The 21,062-nt window shown below is 39.3% G+C and overlaps 1 protein-coding gene across 6 annotated transcripts in view; it reads right to left on the reverse strand.

Moving 5' to 3' along the window:
* The window catches only part of AGBL1 (AGBL carboxypeptidase 1), a 754,053-nt gene that overhangs the window by 214,875 nt on the left and 518,116 nt on the right, over positions 1-21,062 (reverse strand). For all 6 annotated transcript variants that reach the window (XM_070618166.1, XM_070618156.1, XM_070618162.1 and 3 more), the window contains one exon: positions 3,054-3,217. In XM_070618166.1, the coding sequence (XP_070474267.1) occupies positions 3,054-3,217 (164 nt within the window). The remainder of the gene's footprint in view (positions 1-3,053; positions 3,218-21,062) is intronic.

Raw genomic sequence — 21,062 nt, forward strand, 5'->3', positions numbered from 1 at the left:
GAAGAAGTGAGCTACTGAGCCATTCCTAGGACACAGCTCAGGAACTCTGAGCTTTCTCCTGTTATTAATGGAGGGACAAATGGAGATAGGGGAGCCCAGCTGAGAAAGCAGGAGGCAATGGAGGGATACAAATCGAGATGAACAGCGGCTGACTCGGCAAAACTGTTAAATGACTTTGCAAAAGACCTGTCACAGTGGATAAACGGTGCCTCCTGAAGAAGCAGCTTAGCATGCCTGCAGTGCACACACAATTTCCAGAGCTAAGATTGAAAGGAAGGGGAAAGGGAGACGAAAGGAAAGAATATCAAAAGACGCCTTAATGAGGCTGCAGACATTTCTCAAATGAGCAACGAGGAAGGAGAGAACTGTAAAAGAAAAGCCAAAAGAAGAATGCATGCACGATGTTTTAAGCTTCAGCCATTGGGCAAACATCAACCATTTCTGCTCCTTCTCCGCTCAGGAAAAATGGTAAGTCGCTCTGTGGATGTTGACTACACTCTGATTGTTTTTATGGTAAATGAGGCATGAAAACCATCGTCAGAAAACATGATGTCCATGGCGTACAGCCACACTTTATGTTCCCAGCACATCACTCTCAGGGGTTAACACTGTCTGTGGGGCCAAGAAGATTCAAAATATTATGTCCTCCCATTTCTTTAAAATAAAGTTTTAGGTAAGAGCTTGCCCTGTTCTTTTCTCCAGTATTTCTGTGCAAGATAAAAAGAATCGTCCTGAAGTATAAGCCCTGTTATAGCAAATACTCCCAGGAAAGAGGCCGGAGAGGAGGAGGGCGGCAGAGGCCTCCTCTTTAAAGCATAGGTGAGTTGTGTTGACAAACCTTAGTTACACCCTTTGTATTATAAAAAGAACCCTGTTGCTAACAAAATTCCTAGTATTCGCTCTGCTGATTATTATATCTCATGATTTAGCCCTGTTTATCAGCAGCTAATCAAGAGGCACTCAAGCAGCCTGTTGCTGGTTTCAAACCAATAGATTTTATTTTATGAAGTTCCCCTCTGCTATCCTTCAATGAACGTACACTTTCTGGCTGAAACATTTTCTGGGTCAAGACATTTCAGGGTGAATTTCCTCTCAGCCATGTAGTTTTCAGGGCCTTTGGGCAGGAACCACAATCTGTTTTGGTCAACTGCCTCAGTGAATAGAAAAATATATTATGAAACAAATGTCTGGGTGAAATAGGCAGTTTCTATCTTGCGGTCTTCACCCAGACTCCACGCCTCTCAAATTTAATTCAGATCTATTCAAAACACACATTATCAATCACATCCTATGTGGAAGCGTCCTGCCATTAAGAAGCAGCACCAACCTAAGAAGGGTCAGAGCTCAGGGGAAGACCTCAGGTTTCAATATCCTTGGACTGGTTGCAACTTAAAAATGAATAGTCGGTTATGTGGGATGGCATGGACGGCAGGTAATACTATGTTCTTATGATAACCCACATAGCTGCCGTTGTATTTGGAGCCTGACAGCAAATTCTTTAGACCTGAATTAGAAAAGGCACTTGATAGATTTCTTCTTGTTCCAGTTTACAGGCAACTAATCCTCGCGGCATTGGATCAAACAGACGGGCGCAATCAATTCAGGGAAAGCAAGCAATGCCAGGTCTGCTCAGTCTTCCCTCAATGAGGACCAGAGGAGGGGGTGGGAGAAAAGGAAAACAAGAAAGAAAATTCAGGCATGCCTGCACCCAAGATAGCTTAGCAAAGGAAAAGATGAAAGGGCCAGTTGAAATATACAAGCTGGCAGGTGGAAGCACTTGCTGTCAGAGAGAGAGGCTGAAACACCACAAGGATGCCAAACATGCCAAGCCTTGAGGGGCTGAGGGGTGTTGAAGGGAGCGGTGGTAACTGGAAGTGGTTGTGATGTCAAAACAAAAGACATTAGTGGCAGCATCTTTAGAGAGGAAAGAGGTCTGGATTTACTTAAGTCTCCGTAGTCTATGATCTATAGCATAGTGTGATGAGCAAGTCAATTACTGCATTTAGGTAATTAAGTCTCAGAGAAACCAGTGCCTTCCAAAGCAGTGTTAATTTACACTGCTAGATGTTTCTAGGCCTGACTGGCCATTTGATGAGGAGTCATACTGATACAGCAGCCTAACAGTGGCAGGCAGAAAATTAATGAAAATGAGCTAGAAATAAGATGGCTCCAGTATTAAGGACTTTCTCTCTGCCCTTGGACTTGAACTGTATGAGATGTTTTCTCATTTACTAGCAGGCACTTTCTCCCTGAACAACTCAATTCCACCATCCATTCCCTTGCTCAGAATGTAGGCAATGACTTCGCGCGGACATCTCTGACTTTTCTTCATCTTTTCTTCTCTCACATTGCCATTATATCTTCTCTTCTTGCCCCTGAATCTGGTTAAGTCTGAAATATTTGTCTACAGTAAAGAGTATCAAAAGAGCTCATTTGGATAATGGTGATCCCTCTCTTGACTCATTAATGTTCCTCACAGTTCTCAGAGATCCACGCTTTCCGTTCCATGGATGTGAGTCAGGTTCTCTGGGCCAATGTGTTCATCATATTCAGGTGGTTCCTCTCATCTTCTGAGAAGGAACATTGCTATTTAAGAACCAGAAGATTAAAGAATTTCTTGTCCCCAGGTGCCTAGTTATTGGCAGTGTGATGACCTTTTTCTTTTTGCTGAGTAACAACTCCAAAATGATATCTGTACATATATAAACACTTAACTGGCAAATATAAACATATGTAGATGTGCATGTATGTCACCCAGCTCATCTTCTTTACCATGAGCAAAACTCATTAATAATACATCTTTGGAAATATATGTAGCTTGACATCTGCATTTATGTGTACGAGTAGGCAGCATCCTCCTTGTGCTCAGCAAGAACTGAGGATGTCCAGATCTGGCTCCAATAGAGAACTACTGCCCCTACCTTCATTTGGTGAATCCTCCATCTTTTCTCTTTGTCAAAGACCCACAGGTCCATTTCACTTTCATTTCTGAGATATTCTCCCATGGGAGCACAAAGGTCTAAATTTCCCTCATGCCCCTGTGAGCACCTTACCGCTGGAGGTAGTGGTCCAGCACCTCTTCCTCAGCATTCAGTAGAGTTGCTGCACGGGTCAGGAGGTGATGGCTGCAGCTCACGGATTTGAGTTCCAAGATGAGGAGGCCCAAGCAGAACATGGCTCCCATCTCCTCCAGTTCACTGGTACCAAACTGCAGACCCTGCCAGTTAAACAAAGCAGTCAACAGTGACTATATAATGGAAACTCAGTAGAGACAATTTGAGATTGGGAGGAAGGACTCCTGGACACATGCCTCTCACAGAACCTGAGAATTAATAGTATTTCTCAGTCACTGCCCACTGTGTTTTGTGGTGTGCTTTGTGGATTGGTGGTTCTCAGTCTGCAGTACATCTAAGTCCAGGGGTTCCCAGAGGCAGTCAGGGCACTAAAGGGTAGGAAGTAGACGGAGATAACCTGGAGTCACCTCCCCCGACTTCAATCAGAGAAGCTGTATTTCTATCTGTAATTTGAAAAAAGGGTTTCACTGCTGAAACAAAAGATTGTAAACAATCTCACTAAGAGATACCCTTTCTCTCCCATAAACTTATCAACCAATGGAGAACAATGAAGGAGATCCTTCATATATAATACTGGAATTTTTTTTTTTAAAAGCCATTTATTTAGAACCACCTTTTAGCTGTACCAAGATAATGCATGAAAGCAAAGCCCTGATGTGTACTTGATACTACTATCCATGAAGTAACAGAGAATGATAACAATTAACAAACAACTTTGTTTACTATGTTCCAGATACTGTTCTGAGCCCTTTTACATGTATTAACTAAGTGAACTCCCACTACAGCCCTATGAGGTAGGCATTGTTGTTTTCTTCATTCTACCGAAAAGGAGCTTCAGACCCATAGAACGGAAGCTTTATCCACAGCCTCACAGCTAGTAAGTAATAGAGACTAATCTGTGAGTTGTGACTTGACTACGCAACGTAAAGTCCTACATAGACTAGGGAGGACTCTATTACGTGGGGAGGTAGAAAGTGCATGGTTTTTAAAATTACATAGGAATTGAGTTTGAATCCTAATTTCACTATTTTCTGACTGTGTGATCTCAGACTGAGCGAACTCTATTAGGCTTGATTTTCTCATCTGTAAAATAGGATGCGAATTCTTCCCTCCATATACTTTGGCATAGAGATAAGGAATATTTCAAAGTCCCCATGTGTTGATCAATATTAGCTGAATTTCTCTTTCCTTCTTTCTAATAAAGAGATTTGATATGACAGAATTCAATGTGATCCTGAGTTCTTCATATTTACAAAGTACATTTCTCTTAAATGAAAAAGAATCAAGGGTTGAATTTAAAAAAAAAAAAGATTTTCACATCCAAATAACAGTAATATGGAGGACGGGGAAGGGACAGTAACAACTGAAAAAATATTAGTCATAAGGATCCCAAGGAAAAACAAAATTCCAAACTGGGAAATTGTAAGCCTCACACAAAAAATTTCTAGGTAAAAGGATAAAGGAAAGTGGAAAGTCCTCCAGTTTATTTCAGCTGTTCGAAAATCTGATTTGCTCTATATTTGGCACCTGTTTTCCTAAAGGAAGGAGACATTACTTCAGAGTTAAGAGAAGTTTGTTTCTCTGTAAACAACACCAGTCGGAGGGGAAAGACAGATGTTTAACAAGTTATTTTTCTTAAGTCAATAGAAAAGATCACTTTGTAAAAAGAGAGAAAAGTCTCAGTTTCTTTTCACGTGCTAAAGCTCTAAGGTCTAATTCTTTTCCTCCACTATGTTTTCCTGGCTGCTTTTCTTCTTTCTAGAATGGCTGGCTTGGTTGAAAGAAATGAAGTCAAGTCACGCCCTCCTCTTCAGTCAGTCCCCTCACTGGTGGCAAGGGAGAGTAGACAAGGAGAACACGAACAAGACTTCGGCCCCTCAGGGCAGGCAGCACGCCTGATACACAAGTACAACCCTAGCATCTAGCAGAGCACATAACAGGTTTCTGAAGGTTGAAAGAAGGACAAGTACTTGGGGGAAATAAATTTCACAACGTGAGCCATATTGATAGGTCAGGGGTTATTCCTTCATACCAGTCAACTTCTATACAACAACAGCCAAAATAATAGCATTTGCATAAGGCAAAAGTATTTCTGTATCCCAGATATTGGTCCATTTATTTCAGGCAATGATTAGTATCATAAAAAGCCTAGTCCAGAAGACCTTGAATAAGGGAACTTTTACCATTTATTGACTATGGGGTCTTGGACAAGTCACTTACTCCATTTTGTCCTCTACTATTAATATCTCTTTTTACTACTCTATTCTTTTCATTCTCACACAGCGTTAAAGATATTTGTTTATCTGAATGGCATCCTCTCACTTCCCACACTCAGCTTGGAAGTAAAATCCTTAAAGGCAAGGACTGAGCGGATCTGTTTCTTTACAACCCTGGCCTGGACCATACAGCCTGTCATATGGCATATCCTACATATGTGATAAATGAATAAGTAATGGCTATAAGTGAATGGATATGGAGAGGCAAGAATGGATTCTCTCTTGGATACATATTATATTTGTCAACTTGAACTTGACTTCTCTGGATAGCAAGTATAGGAATGCCTTTAAATTATGTTCCCATTGGTCAAAAGTTATAAGCATATTTTAAATTTTAATTTAATTTTATTTTTGCTCTAGAAGGTGACACATTCACATCTCTGGAAATGATCCAGGAAACAGATAAAATTTAGAAATTCTTATCTCTATTTTGATCAGTTATCACGGATTCACAGTAGCAAGTTACAAAGTAAGCTGGCTTGGATTAGTTTAAAAGTGAGTCTTAATAAAATAAAGACCCAACTCCCCTCCTTCCCTGACTGTATTAATAGAAATTTTTCTCCACAGTCAATGGCAGAAAGCCAGATGATAGTGGTTTAAATAAAAAAGGGGGTTTATTTTTCAAACTTAGTAGTTTTAGCATTAGGAAGTTCATGGCATTATTTCAGTGTCTTAACAAAATCAGGGCCACACTGTCTGACATTCTGCTGGTTTTCCCATCATGATTGCAAGGTGGCTGCTGTTGTTCCAGCCAGTGCATCATCATTTAAGAGAGAAGAAAGAAAACGGAGGAAGGAGACACCAGCAAACTCTTGCCAGGACTGTGTATTAGAGCTCAGTCCAGCTTTACAATAGTCTGGGAACTAAATATTGTAGCTTGTTCAAAATGTTCAAAAGAAACAGGTAAGAGAGAAGAGTGTTAGAAACGAGTGCCAGGTGAGCCAACAATGTCTGTCACACCAATATTAGATACAAATGTTGCTAGAAAGTATAGATCCTTCTCTACATATCATATTCAAAAGCAAACTCAAAGGCACAATTTTTCACATGCTTTAAGAATTTTTTTCTTGATAACCCACCCCAAAAGAAATCAAATTCATATGTACATTTGACTCTAAAATTGACTACTACCCTCATCATCTCATAATTTTTAACATCATTGATAGGGGAAGAATATTTGTGTTATTGCAGAAAATTACATATCATAAGACAAATATAGGGCCCACAAAAGATACATCGAAAAAGCATAAGTACTGATCAATTGTAGGCAAAAGAGGAAAAACAATTAATAAACAAATAACGAAAAACATTCTATTTTATTATTTTGATAAAAATGCCTCTTACACCCAGAAAATTGGTAGACATATATTCAAAATTATGATACTTAGTGCTCTTATGATAAAAGCTGGCACTGTCAAAATACAATGGCATTTGACATGATAATATCACTTCTGGGAATTTTTCCTAAGGAACTGTTCAAAATAAAAGTGAAGCTATATGCATAAAATGTATATTACACCAAGATTATATATAATAATCAAAATTTCAAGGAAATAAAACCCTAAATATCTAATAAAGAAGAAATGGCTGATGAAATTACAATGGAATAAATCTGATGGGATATAATGAAGCCATTAAAATAATTATAACAACCTATACCAATACGGAAAATTCTTATGACTTAATGATAGGTGGAAAAAAAGCAAAACACAAAGCATGTAATGATGTGATTTCTGATGAAGATTTGGCATTGAAAGCAGAGGTGGCTACCCCCAACCCCACACACACAAACTTTCAGACATTATTGCTATGATTTGCCAATAAAATACAAAAATTCAGAGCAGAAGAGGCTCCATGATCTAATCAAGAGAAGATCCACATACCAAAAGCTTTAAAAAGTTACTGCTCCCTAGAAAAATGTTTAAAAAGCTATACAGTATGCCAATAAATGAGTAGTAGAATTACCTTTAGCAGTTTGTAAGATTTTCTCTATCTTTCATATTCTGAAGTACATTTAGATCTATTTTTAATTTTTATGTGTAATTTATTGACACTAAAGATCATTTTTAGAAAAAAGTCACCCATTATCTCTTTGAATATTGCTCTCCTCTATTCCCTGTCAAGGAAATCAAAGGTAAGCCTTACACTCCTAGTAAACATATTTATTTTGACTCTGCCCTCCATATCTCATTACTGTCATATTTTTTTCTTTCTATCACTGTGATTCTGCATATTTTTTCATATTGATGTTCCATTTTAATAATTCTCTCTTCAGCTTTATTGAATCTGCTTTTTAACTTAACCACCTCAAAAACTATCTCTGAAACACTATAAACACAGTAATTTTATATTCTCCACCTGATTATTCCTGCTTATAGTCTTCGTGGGCATCACTCATTAGTTTGATTCTTCTGTTTAAGGTCAATAATGTAGGCTTGTTTGCTCAAATATTTTATGATTTTAAAAGATTCTAAATTTATAATTTTTGAACTTGAGGAACATCTTTGTGGAATGGTTTTAATGTTCTTTCCTACAGAGAGAACTTGTGTTTTCTCCCCTAAGTACTTGGGGACTACAAATCAGGGACCACTACATGCTAAAGCTTTGCTTGAGGACTTCTAGATGACACTGTACATTTGAATTTGATGCCAAACCTACTGGAAGGAGGGTTTGGGTTCAGAAATCATGAACAAAGACTTTTCTATTTTTTTCTGCTCTACCCAAAACCATAGCCAAGACAATCAAGCATCCCCAGTTTCTAACTTTGCAAATTGTGGTTTCACTAGTTCACTGATAGTGGTTGTCACCTTTGGAGGTGCTGGCTTTGTGCAATGGTCTCCAGTCAGTCCTCAAATCTTGCACATGCCTCTGTTTTTTGTTTCCAAGCCCAAGTTATAAGTGCATAGAGATTAGTATTTGCCCCAAAAGACTTATAACAATTTCTGGCAAATCCTATCTCTTTTTATAAAACTGGGCATCATTGAACACCATCTATAAACATACACAGAGGAAAGATGTTACAACTATGTCGTTAAAAGGGTAGCATTCTGAATACACCAAACAAATGTCTTTTTATGAAATAGACCTAGTGCCAGAAATGAGAAAACTCTGGGAAATTTCTTGTTTATATTCTCAGAAAGAATCAAGAGCATACCACATTGATAAGAGTATAGCAAAGGCATAGAAATAGATAATAAGGACTCAGATAATATTAAAAAACTTTAATATTGAGATGAAAATTACGATTTCTAAATTTCCAGCTATAAAATAAATAAGTCCTGGGATTTTATGTACGGGATGGTGACTATCATTAATAATACTGTATTGTGTATTTGAAAGATTCTAAGAGTATAGATCTTAAAAATTTTCATCACACCAAAAAAAATTTATAACTTTACGTGGTGATGGATGTTAATGAGACAGTAGGGTGATCATTTTTCAGTACATATATATATCAAATCATTATGTGGTACACCTGAAACTAATATAATGTTATATGTCAACTACCACTCAATAAAAAATGGAAAAAAAAATTAGCATAACCCTAATACCAAAAACTGATTATAGCACATAAGCAAGACAGCAAGCCTACTTCCTTTATAGACAGATAGATATCATAGATAGATTATATATATATATGTTTATCTCCCAATTAAAGAAAAAATCGTTTATGTTCATGAATAGGAATATATAAAAATAATTCTACAATATGATCTAGAGAGTATTTTTCAAAGAATAGCATGGAGATGAAGTCACTAAGAAATCTACTAACATAAACATTAATACCTAAAGAGATCAAAAGGAAGAGGAGAAAGAAATCAGGAACTTCTGGATAGATACATCCATTTCTGATACAAGTCATAGTGTGTGAGCCCACCAGGACACTTCCTAAACCTGAGAGGGCACCATGGTGTGGTGGGTTTAACACAGGCCCTGGGGCCCAGATTGCTGGGGTCTCAGTCCCGGTGCTGCCACTTACTAGCTGTATGGTCATTGAAAAAATCATTTCTCCTCTCAGTGCCCCAATTTTTTCATCTGTATAATGGGAATAATAATAATACCTCCTATCTCAAGGAGCTGCTGAGATAATGCTGTGAGTTAATATATATAAAAAAATTTAGTTTAGTACTTGGCCCATTACACATTATACAAGTATTTATTATTATCAATAATAATAGCAAATGTTTTATATAAATCCAATAGCCAAAATCATAATTGGTATACACAGTTCTTATGAAAACTATGGCCAAAACGATGGTCTGCTCCCACTGATACCGACCCTAGTATCAGTTTCCCCACATTAAACCCAGCACATATGGGCTAAAACCAAAACACTCATTCCCTGCTTACTCTCTGGCTTCCTGGCTCCAGAATCCACTATCCTCCGTGGAGACAAACATCGTCAAGGACAAGCACCTGGACCATCTCCTCCCCACAAAGAAATACGGGCTGGTGGGAAAGCTGCTGACCAGCAAGGCCACATGCTCCCCCTCCCCTACCTAAACCCCCAAATAAAAACCCTTCCTTTTAGCTTTTCAGGGAGTTTGGGATTTCAGCGTTAGCTGCCCTCTCTCCTTGCTCAGCGCTGTGCAAAAATAAAATTCCTACTTTCTTCCACCACACCCGGTGTCAGAAATTGGCTTGCTGCGCAACGGGTGAGCGAACTCACTTCAGGTTTGGTAACACCACCACTGTTATTTACTATTATTTGACAAGTTCCAAACAAATCAATAAGATAAGAAAAACTGAGTCATATATATTATAAAGAAAGGGATCACATTATCTTTATTTGAAGACTGATTATGTACTAAAACAAACCAAAGGAATCAACTGAAACAGAAAATCTATTAGATATAAGTCAAGAATTGAGTAAGTAGACAGGTTATAAATTAAATATACAAAAATCAATTTTCTTTCTATAAAACAGCAAAATAAATTATTAAGCATAATAATAGTCACAATAGCAACCCAACTATGAAATATCTAGAAATGGAATTAATAATAAATACCCCAAGGGTTATATTATAAGTAGGACTTTACCAAGAGATAAAAAATAAAATTTAAATAAATGAAGAAATATTCTAAATTCTGGGGAAGTAAGGCCTAATACCATGCAATATCAATTCTCCTCATATTAGTCTATCAAAGCAGGGGAAATCAAAACTCCAATGGGGATTTTCAGATTAGACAAAGTAACTGCACTTTAGAAGAATACATAGCAAAAATATCCAAGAATAATTTTGGAATAAAGAGTAAAAAATAATAATGGAGTATTTCCCTTACAGATAGGCAAAAGATCTTAAACACTTACAATAATTAAATGTTACGGTTTTGATGCAAAACACAGCAGCAGATGAAGAGAAGAATACAGAAAGCACCAAAGACTGTGGAATATGTGGAGGTCTGCTTATGATAAAGGTGTCTTTCAAGTCACCAGAAAATGGATTACGATGGAGATAAAAACAATTGATTAACGTTTTAGGGGAAAATCTTGCCCCAAATACAAAATTATTCCCTTTTGATTAAAGGATTACATGTCAAAAAGACTGAATTATTAGAGGAAGAATAAAATATAGATTCATATTTTTTATCATCCACAAGCCAGGAAGGTCTTTCAATGTATGTCCTCAGAGAAGAAATCATAAAGGAAACTATCAATGATTGAATAAAGAAAACGTAAATATGTCTGGCTAGCCTGAAATATCACAAACTAAACTGAAAAGAAAACAACAAAATAAGTGTAATTGATATAAAGAAAAAAATAACCTCATTTGATATAAAATGCATATTAATGTTACAGTAACATAGCATGATTTTGTCTCAGGCGGGTTCGCCCTCACTCCCCACATCATAACGGTGTGCTCGTCAAGGGCTACACACGGGCACTCCCATCGTCTGTGACTGGTGGAAGGACACACCACTGCAGTGTTTCCAAAGGCCAATGTGGAAATACATTTCAAAAACCTTAAGAATGTTTAAGCTCTTGGAGTTAACAATTTAAATACCAGAACTTAATCTTAAGAAAATAATTTTAAATAACAGAAAATCCTAAATGTGCACCAGTATATTACTTGTCTGTAATATCGTCGACTGTAATGACTTGTGCATAATATAGTTGACTATGTTACTAGTCAAACAAATCTGAGTGCATTCACATAATGGAATATTAATATCATGATGAATAGACACCACCATGGTGATATGATCATGATATAGCGTTAAAATGCAGTAAGTTGACTATAATATAGCACATCCATTATGATCCCAATTTTATTTAAAAATTTTAAAATGATTTAAATGCACTAAAATGTTAACAGTGGTTAGAACTGCATGGTGAGGGTACATGGTTTAAATTTTTTTTGTTGTTGGTTTTCCCTATTTTATTTTTAGTCATGAAAATTAAGTAATTGCTTTTGCCACTCATATTTCCTCAAGCAATGCACGTGAGCCTGCAAAGAGTAGTATATCTGAGTTAATGTGATATTTTATATAGCATGATTTTAAATTTATAAGTAAAATTAAATTAAAAATTAACTTTTATAACTTAAATTAAATTTAAATATTTTAATTTAAATACTTAATAATGACAAAAGGCAAAGAAAAAAGCTGGTTAGGCCTATTTAGTTTCTTGAATACCTGCTGTGTCTTTCACATGCACCACCTGGTACATAGACCCCCCTTCATTTCTTTGGGTCCCTGGACCTGTCCCTGTTTTCCTTTTGGAGCAAACATTCTGCAACTTCAGACTAATAAAGACATAGCAACAAGAAATCTATTCCCTTGGCAATTGTCTCTAGAAACATCCTCAGAATCGTTACACAGTGCTGGCGTGAGTTGAGAGACAGTGACTTTTAGAGTTTTAAACAAGCTCGGAGAGGCTGGGAACTGAATTAAGTTTGCACATCCTTCATCTTGACAGGCACCCAGCAGAGAAGTCAAAACTAAGCCAATCCAGCCATGTAGCTCTGTGAACTGTAGTAGGTGGTAGAGAAGGAAGCGAGAGGGCCTGTGGCTTCCCAGCTTATCGACCCCATCAAACGGACTCTCGTGCTTTCACAGTGAGGACTGAATCAGTCACTAAGCATGTTGGTGTCGCTGCCAGACTCCATGCGATGGGCTCCTCTGCACAAAGCTTCTCTGTGTCCATCCTTTCCGCCCAGGCTTCCTAAGCCATTACTGACAATGGTTTCCTTAGTAACTGCAAAAAGGCCCTATATTCACTGGAACAGCAGGGCTGAAGGTGTGGGTTGGATTTCAAATGTATCCTTTTTATCTATGCTGGACCTTCCCTGGATCTTTTATTGGTGAATTTGTGCTTAAGCCATGAATGACACAGCAGACAGCTAAGTCTTCTGTGATTGCCTTTCCATGTCTTTCTGGGTAAATATGAATCAGAGACTGTGTCTTAGCCTAGAATTTGAGCACAGAGAGGAAGCTTAGCAAGCTTAACTCTCTGTTTTATAGATTCATAAAGTGACAAGGCCTCATACAAGGTTATGAAGCTAAGTGCCAGTAGAATCAGGGCTACAATAAACGCTCCCCTGACACTAATCAAATGTCCACATCAATACACAAGGCTTTAAACTTCACATACAGTCATGTTCTAGATAACATTTGGGTCAATGTCACACAGAATGTGTGACGGTGGTGCCGTAAGATTAGTACCATATAGCCTAGGTGTGTAGTAGGCTATACCATATAGGTTTGTGTAAGTAAACTCTGCGGTGTTCGCACAATGATGAAATTGCCTAATTACACATTTCTCAGAACACATCCCCATTGCAAAGCGACATGTGACTATTTGTTTAACAGAGCTTTTGGAGAATTGGCGGTCATCTTTTCTTACAGGTTATGTGCCCCCTAAGTCTTGTCTTTCCAAATTCCCCATTCCATTTCTCACCAACAAACCAGAAACCTCACCCAATATGGCACCAGGGACATGCACAAGCCCAGTCTTAGGCAATAGTAGGTGTCACCTTCCTTCACTGTTTCTACCCACTGTCCCTTGCGCTCATCTTCGCTGGCCCTTTGATCCCTTAGCTCTGCCCCTGGCTCTGAAACCTGCCCCAGACCATCTTGTATGATGACTAGCAGGAGCAGTCTCTCCACCCCTGTGTCCCTGTGAGTTCTCCCAGATCAACTTTGAACTTTCCTTCTAGTGCCACAGATTGGGAGGCAAAGAGAGAAGGTGCTCCTGCCTCTATCTGTGAGTTACATACAACAGTTTGAAAAACTCATCTGAAAAAGACAATGGCCAATTAGAGCAGATACTGGTGATAGCAGTGGGGTAGAGTTCTGCTTTGCCAGGTTTTACACCTTTCATTTCTGAATCTCAATAAGGTCCTGGGGGATCATGGAAGAGGAGTGAGGGAGAACAGGATACTGAAGGAATGGGTGGGGGGCTTCACTTGATGGGCATGAGCAGTGGCTATTAACCCACAGGAGTGAAAGCATTTAAATACACTAAAAATCGGCATCGCCATACCGGTGCACACCAGTGGAACATCAATCCTAACCCTTATCCGGGCCTCCAGGCTTCACACCAGCCCATCCAAATGCATCCAGCCTACTTGTCAGATGGGCGGATGGACACGAACCAAAACTATTTTCAAATAGGTAGAATAACATTAACAAGTAGCTACAGAACCCAACTTTCCTATGCATATGGTGTCTCCCACCAGAAATGCCTTCATTGGTCAGGCTAGATGGCTAATAGCCTCTGCAGGGTAAGAGCATCATGATACTATTCAAATCCAGTGCTTCTCAGAGCATGGGCCCCAGATGCGTGTTTGCCTGTGAACTGTTTATGAACTCTTATCTGTGATGAAATAAGAGCCCTGAGCCCGAATGTAAATCAACTATGTAACTAAGCACGTAGTTTTAGTTCAGCTGATTTTGTCAAGGAAGGAAGCACTGTGATTGTATTCAGTTATATCCTAGGACAACAATCTCCTTATATCTTTGCAGTAGCAGGTGGATCAACAGTTCACGGACCAGATGCTTTGAGTAGCACTGCTCCAGAATATTCTCCCCAACAAGGCCCCCCCTTTCCATAGTGCAAAGAGAGTATTTTGGTAGTCAGCTCTGGGATGTGAATCTCAACTCTGCCACTTCTTATCCAAATGACTGTGTTCAAGTTACATAACCTCTTCAAGCTCAATGTCTTCATCCCTAAAATGGGAAAATATTACCTATCACTTAAATACTTCTATGACAATTAAATGAGCTGTAATGTGCACATGCCCTGTGCAGAGACAGACTGTAGATGCTCCATAAGTGAGAATTTCAGGCACTTTTTTCCACATGCACTGTTACACACAAGGACATAGTAGAAGCTGTACAGATCATATATATATGTAAATGCATATATAAATGCCACTCATCTTTGCTTGGTTTTCATTCTCTTTCTTCCAACTGAGTCGTTATTTACCTCCAATTTAACCTGGTTAATTTGATGTGGATAAAACACAGAAGGGCAAAGTCTTGAGCACTGACGTACAAGGGAAGTCAGAGCTTTTATCCACCTATATAAGTAAACTTATTTAATGAGGTAAGATGTAGGAATCATATTCCTAGTATATACAATTTTTATCTAAAGTGGAGGTTGAATTGAAGACAAAAAACTTCAGAGCTTTTAGCAGAAAAGAGAGAAACCACTCCCAAAAGAAAGATTCCCTTGACTAGTCAAGCAAGTTACTCCAAAATTGATGGAGCAACGTGGCAATCCAAGGGGACCAGAGTGACTTCTTGAGGAACCTTGAACCCCAATGAGACACTAGTACCATCACCATTTCTAGCACCATCTCCCAAAACCCTAGACCAGTTTATTTGGGGAAAATTTGCTTGTTCCAGCCAAGAGTTTTCTAACTAGGTTTCAGTGACCAATAGGGATACACGAACAGTTGCTAATTCCCCTCAAATTGCATGCAAATTTGTGTATGGATATCTTTTAGGAGGGGTCCTGTGCTTTGGAAAGAATTACAGGGTTTTCTGAAGGTTGGTAACCAGGCTCAGTCGGCAACATCATCCCCAGAAATAGTTATGAGTCTACTGTTGACTCACTCATTTAATGGACATTTATGTAGCTCTCACCATGTACAGGACCCTGTGCTAGGAGTTGGCAAGAAAAAAGCATGGTCCCTACTTTCAAAGGTGACTTATGTGCCCACCACACCCAAAAGACTGCCTTCATTTCTATACCTCTAGCACAGTGTAGGACATGTGGACACATGGTACAATTTTAAAGTGCAGGGTGGGCATTTAGAGGATCATCAAGAGAGAGAAGAGAAGATGTCAATCCTCAAGGATCTTACAGCCTATTAGGAACACACACACTAGGTGACACACACACTAAAATGGGAATCATTTTGGATGTTCAGAGGAAGAACAACTGTTCTGGCCTTGGCTGGACTTTGAAACTGGTATAGACGTATTTCGTTTAGTTGCTTTGCTGGGCCCTGCACAGTGTTTTAAAGGTGGTATAATGAGGCAGGTATAGCAACACAAGCAGTTAAATGCACACTGTTTTACACTCTTCCAGCCCCTTGCACTTATGTTAGCTGCCCGGCCTGTGTAGACATTCAAGTTCTGAGCTTTTCTAGTCACTAACACTCCTTCTTTGATACTTCTATTATTTCCTTTCAAGTTTTGCTTGCCAGAATACTCTGGAGAAGGACAAAGTAGCAAGAAAACAAATATAAATAGGAAGAGGGGCTAATATCCATTAGGGTCTGCAGATTTATGCGTGGCTAGGAGTTGATGTTATGATTCAAGAGATAACGTCTGACCTACAGCAACATAACAACTTTATATTCAGTTCAGCAAATGAGGCCTGACCAAATGCAGAGAGAAATCACCATTCAGGGCTTCAAAGCAATGAGATTGCTGCGCAAAACTCTTATGTTGAGTTTCTAAGTAAATTAAGAAAGAACAGTTAATTTTAAAATGTTTGAACTAAAAAATCACTATGGAAATCTTATTGACAGCATTGGATTATTAATACAACTAACCATAAGGAAAAAAAATTATGTCTTAATCCCTCTAAAACTTTTCTGTTTTTCAGCAATGGCACCTAGCAAATTGCAAATAGGTTGACAATTTGATGATATGTGTAAATGTTGCATTTTGAAACATGCACACAAAAAGAAAGCAAGGAGAAATTTGTTTCATACATATTTTAATGAAAATTAGTTTTGCTGTGTGCAAAGCAATGATGGAATCCATTGCCCAGAGCTTTCCATCTAGCCCCCAAATAGTTGGGCCTTGAATGTGACTCTCAATGGCCCAGTTGCAGGCAAGAGGCCTCCCCAGTCAAGTGACACATGTAGATCTCTTCAGATGAAAATGAAGGGGCTCTCCTTCTATCTTGCCCGCTGCCTAGAGTGGAGAGCTGACATTTCTGAGGGAATCCTCTCTCCCAATGGGCATAAGTCTAAACACCTCTGGTTTTGCCTACCAGATAAAGGGAATGTGCTAAATCCGTATGAATCCAAGAACTGCCAAGTGGTGACTGCAAACGCTGTGCCTGTGGCTTTGTGATTCCCCAGGGTTTACATCTGTGTACACAGGGCTTCAGAATCCATGAGCACAGAAGTATTAATAATAGTCACAAAAACAGTAACAGAGCTGAGCACTGTCAGGCTGTAATTACTCTGGCAACAGAGCAAACAGTCCTAGCATAGGCACACAGGGCTTTGAAACCCAAGTGCTCAAGAGGGAACAGCTAGAAACCCCAGCAAGCGGGAATACGTGTTAGCAGACTTTGTTCACTTCAAATGGGGAGAAATGTTTTATTTTCTAATGGAATTCTTTCCAATCAGTCCTGTCTTCCTCCTTGCTGCCTCCAACCCCGTTTAGCTATCTCGTTCTTACATAAGGGGGAATGTTGAGGTTAGAGGATGTTGTTGGCAAAAGAACTGGGGTGCATCGTCAATGAAAGAGACTTAGAAGTTCAAGATGCAGCTGCAGGTGGCAGAAGATAGGAGTGTCCTTCTGAAATTGCACCAAGAAAGCGGCTGATGCCTTACACAGGAGGAAGCCCCCTGACATTGGGCGTGTGGCTGTGGCTGGACCAGATCCAGGTGCAAGTCTATCAGAGCACCTTTACCCTCAGAGTGCCGGATGCTGGCAGGGTCTGATTTGAAGGAAACCAAAATTCTCCCTGCTTCAAATCATCTCCTCCATCAATCTGGCAACTGTTAGATGCCTCTTATTAACAACTCTTTACATAATTCCCACTAATAGACAAAATAACACCACGTCTTACATCGCTTATTAACGCATCACTGCTATGTGGTCATTCAGTGGCGGTTTGGGGTTGGAAGAAATGAGACAGAACAGGTAAATTCTGGAAAAAGGATCAGGAATCTGGAAATCTGAAGGCCTTCTATTATCCTCTTGAGGGCAGGGGTGGGAAGGAGGGATTGGTAATAAATAAGGTAGGGAATCTTCTTAATTAAAAAATCCTGGCTTCCTTCCATCTTTATAAACATCCCCCTTCACCTTCTGTGTAGTACAAACAGCCAACCAATACACGTCCTGCTGATATAACAGGAATGTTACCATGATCCATTCACTGAACCTACATGATGCTTAGGGTTTCATCTCAAACACCTTTCTTCCATATTTGTTTATTGAGAGTAATCTTCCTCTTGCTCCTGAATGAACTCATGGGTAGATCTCATGACTTTTAGCTCTTATATGACAGAAGTTCAAATTAGAAATATCTTGTGAAATATGCAGATAGATATTGTAATCTGTATGCAAAGGCAAGGCTTCTCCTAGTCGCGTTTGGTAGTGAACTGGAAATTTGAATGAGGCCGGGATTCAGAGAGGGAGGTATGAGGTATCACTTCCTTCAAACTCATTTACAGGTATTTCGGGTTCCTCCAGTGTGAGACCCAAGGAGAGGGCATAAGGGGAAAGATCCAGTCTCATATGGTGGGTGCAGTTACTCTCTGATGTGGAGGCCAACTGGGGACAGATGTATAATTTGCTATTTCTCATCACAGGGTCTTCTCACTCTCAGTTCTCTTGACATGAGTAGATAGATCTCTATTCCAGTAGGTTTCCTGAGACCCTGCTACACAGTCCCTAGAGAGCATTTCCTCTCCCATATTGTAGCTGGTGTTTCTTTACCTTCCTTGATGGCTCCGCTGAATGGAGCCTGAGATGGCTCTTTGCTTTTCCCTCTTGCACAAGTCACACATGTCTAGTCTCCAGGGAACACACATACATCCTTTGCCCAGAGAACTGATTCCAACTTAACAACACTGATAACCCACCATCAATGCAATTATTCAGCATGTTGATTATCCTCTAGATTATCTGGGTGGGAATCCAACTGTAATCCACTATGTCTCCCAAAATCCAGAAGTCGTATGTAGGGCTACTCCAGTGGCCCTACTGAGGCTGCCCCTCCAGGCTTAAGGCAGTCGGGGCGACATAGGGTGGAGTCCTCAACATTTTATTTGTACCAACCCTCTTTCTACATTGGCCTCTTTCCACATGCTTGATCCTCCTAAAGAGTTCAAAAGTCACGGTATTTGATGATAAATATTTCCTTTGGAAAATTACAATTCTTTTTCAGCAATTCTTCTTAGTATTTGGCAGCTTATATACCTCAGAATTTCAGTGGTAATTTTAACACTCAATTACACTATGGATCCACTCTCAAGCTTTGGATTTTCTATATAAGAGTTAAAGGCTTTGTACTGATTTTCCCAGTCTCTACACAAACTTATTTATGAAAAATGTAGTAACTGATCCTATTGAAGGCCATAGTCTCTGATCAAATGGAAACAAGATTCTAACTGATTTTCAGGACAATGAGACTAATAATTGCTCATCTTTGTTCCTCTAACTATCAACTAAGCCATTGTGCTGACAATCTACAATCCATGAAGGTGTTTGTAGATGTAGCTCTTTCTAATGTCCTTTTTACTCCCTCTATCTCTTATCACAGAGTTGAGTTCCTTTTTTAAAAAAGATGATAATTGTATGGACGAATATATGGGTAAATGTTACATCTTAAAGCATGTACAACGGAAAGCATTTTGACCACTCCAAAGGGAAGCCTTACTAATCATTTCCTTAATTTCCAAACTAAGTTCTTTAGGTAAGACTACTTTTCTTCTTTTTCTACTGAGATAAATTGTGACCTTCTTAAGGAAAGGAGTTTTGCCCTACGAATGTGTCTATACCCGGTCCCCTACTCAGACGTTGGGACAGATTAGATGTTGATCAGAATTTGCTGAATAAATAGTGAGGCTTAAACTGATCATCTTCTACTGGGCATTTTGCTAAGAACCTTCTAGGCAGTATCTCCATTTCTCATCACAACCCTATAAAAGATGGTGTTAACATCTTAGTTTTACTGCTAAGAAGACTGGGGCATAGATCAATCACATATCTAGTCAAAGATCACACAGCTGGCAAGTAATAGAACTGGGATTTGAACCCAAAATTGTCTGGCTCTGAAGCCACGCCGTGTAACAATAACAACATATGGACCTTTTATGGTCAATTTAGGTATCAGGTTCTTCACTGATGTAAATACTGTAGGATGTGTTCCTGTTGGAGGTCTTTGTTCAATCATTATTTGTTTATTTCTTCAGGTCTTCAGCATACTGTCAGTGAGCACTATGGCAGATTATTTAGGGTCCAATCTCACACAATAGGGACATTTAAACTTATTGCCATTTTAAGCACAGCCTTGGGATCCCTTTTACTGGAAAGTCTTCAACCCCAAACTATCCTCTTCCCAACTAGACACTGCAAAGATAACAATAAAAAAAGGCTATAAAATAGGTAGTGAAACAACAGGAGTCTTCCTATGAAATGGTGTGAACTGCAGGACACGCAATTCTGAACTGAAATATAAAATTCCTGCCTAACACACCAAATTTAAGAGTAAGAATTAGATGTCATGACAGAGGCAAGAGACATCTGCCCTCTCTTTGGAGGGAGGTTAAAGCAAGGAGGAGGGGGGGGGGGGCGACATAATTTCTCTGCCAGCCAAGTCTCCACCAACTGCCCAGCTCTTGGCTCCCAGCTCCCTCACTGCAAGTTGGAACTATAGGTTCTACATCTCAGCAAGCATCCATCCAGCTGGAAAAGAAAGGCTGGTTTTCCTCTCTTGCAGGCATCTTCAGTCTCGACCACCAACTACCCTGGAGCTTCCAAACACTCAGCTTCTGCAGGACCGAGAGAGCAAGAAGCATTCTCACCAAAAGCCTGGCCTTGCATGGCTGTTCCTCCACTCCCCAACCCCAGTCTTCCTTGATGTGTTTTGGAGTGTGGGTGTAAAGCAAGAACTAGTAGGCTCAAATCTGTATCTGTTTAGCAAGCCCTGAGAAGGTATCTGCTTATTGGGAGCATTTTTGGAACGGAAAGGAGTATTTCACGACTCTTATTACAATCTACCAGCTGAAATTCAAAAATTTAGGGAAAGTCCCAATCCCAAACAAATTCTGTTATGCTAGCAATAAGAGGACCTGGATTATAATTCTGGTCCCATCAAAAACTTCCTGTGTAGTTTTGGGCAATTCTATTATCTCTCTAGACTTCATTTACCACATCTGTAAGATAAAGTTGGTCCAATTGCCAATTCTAATGTTCCTCCTCTTTCTAACACTCTATGACTCACCTTGCCCTGACATATGAAAAACTGCTCTCCTTAGTGTTTCTATGACCACATTTTTAAAATCAAACC

Source organism: Equus przewalskii, chromosome 1 (assembly GCF_037783145.1).
Source record: "Equus przewalskii isolate Varuska chromosome 1, EquPr2, whole genome shotgun sequence".
Taxonomy (NCBI): domain Eukaryota; kingdom Metazoa; phylum Chordata; class Mammalia; order Perissodactyla; family Equidae; genus Equus; species Equus przewalskii.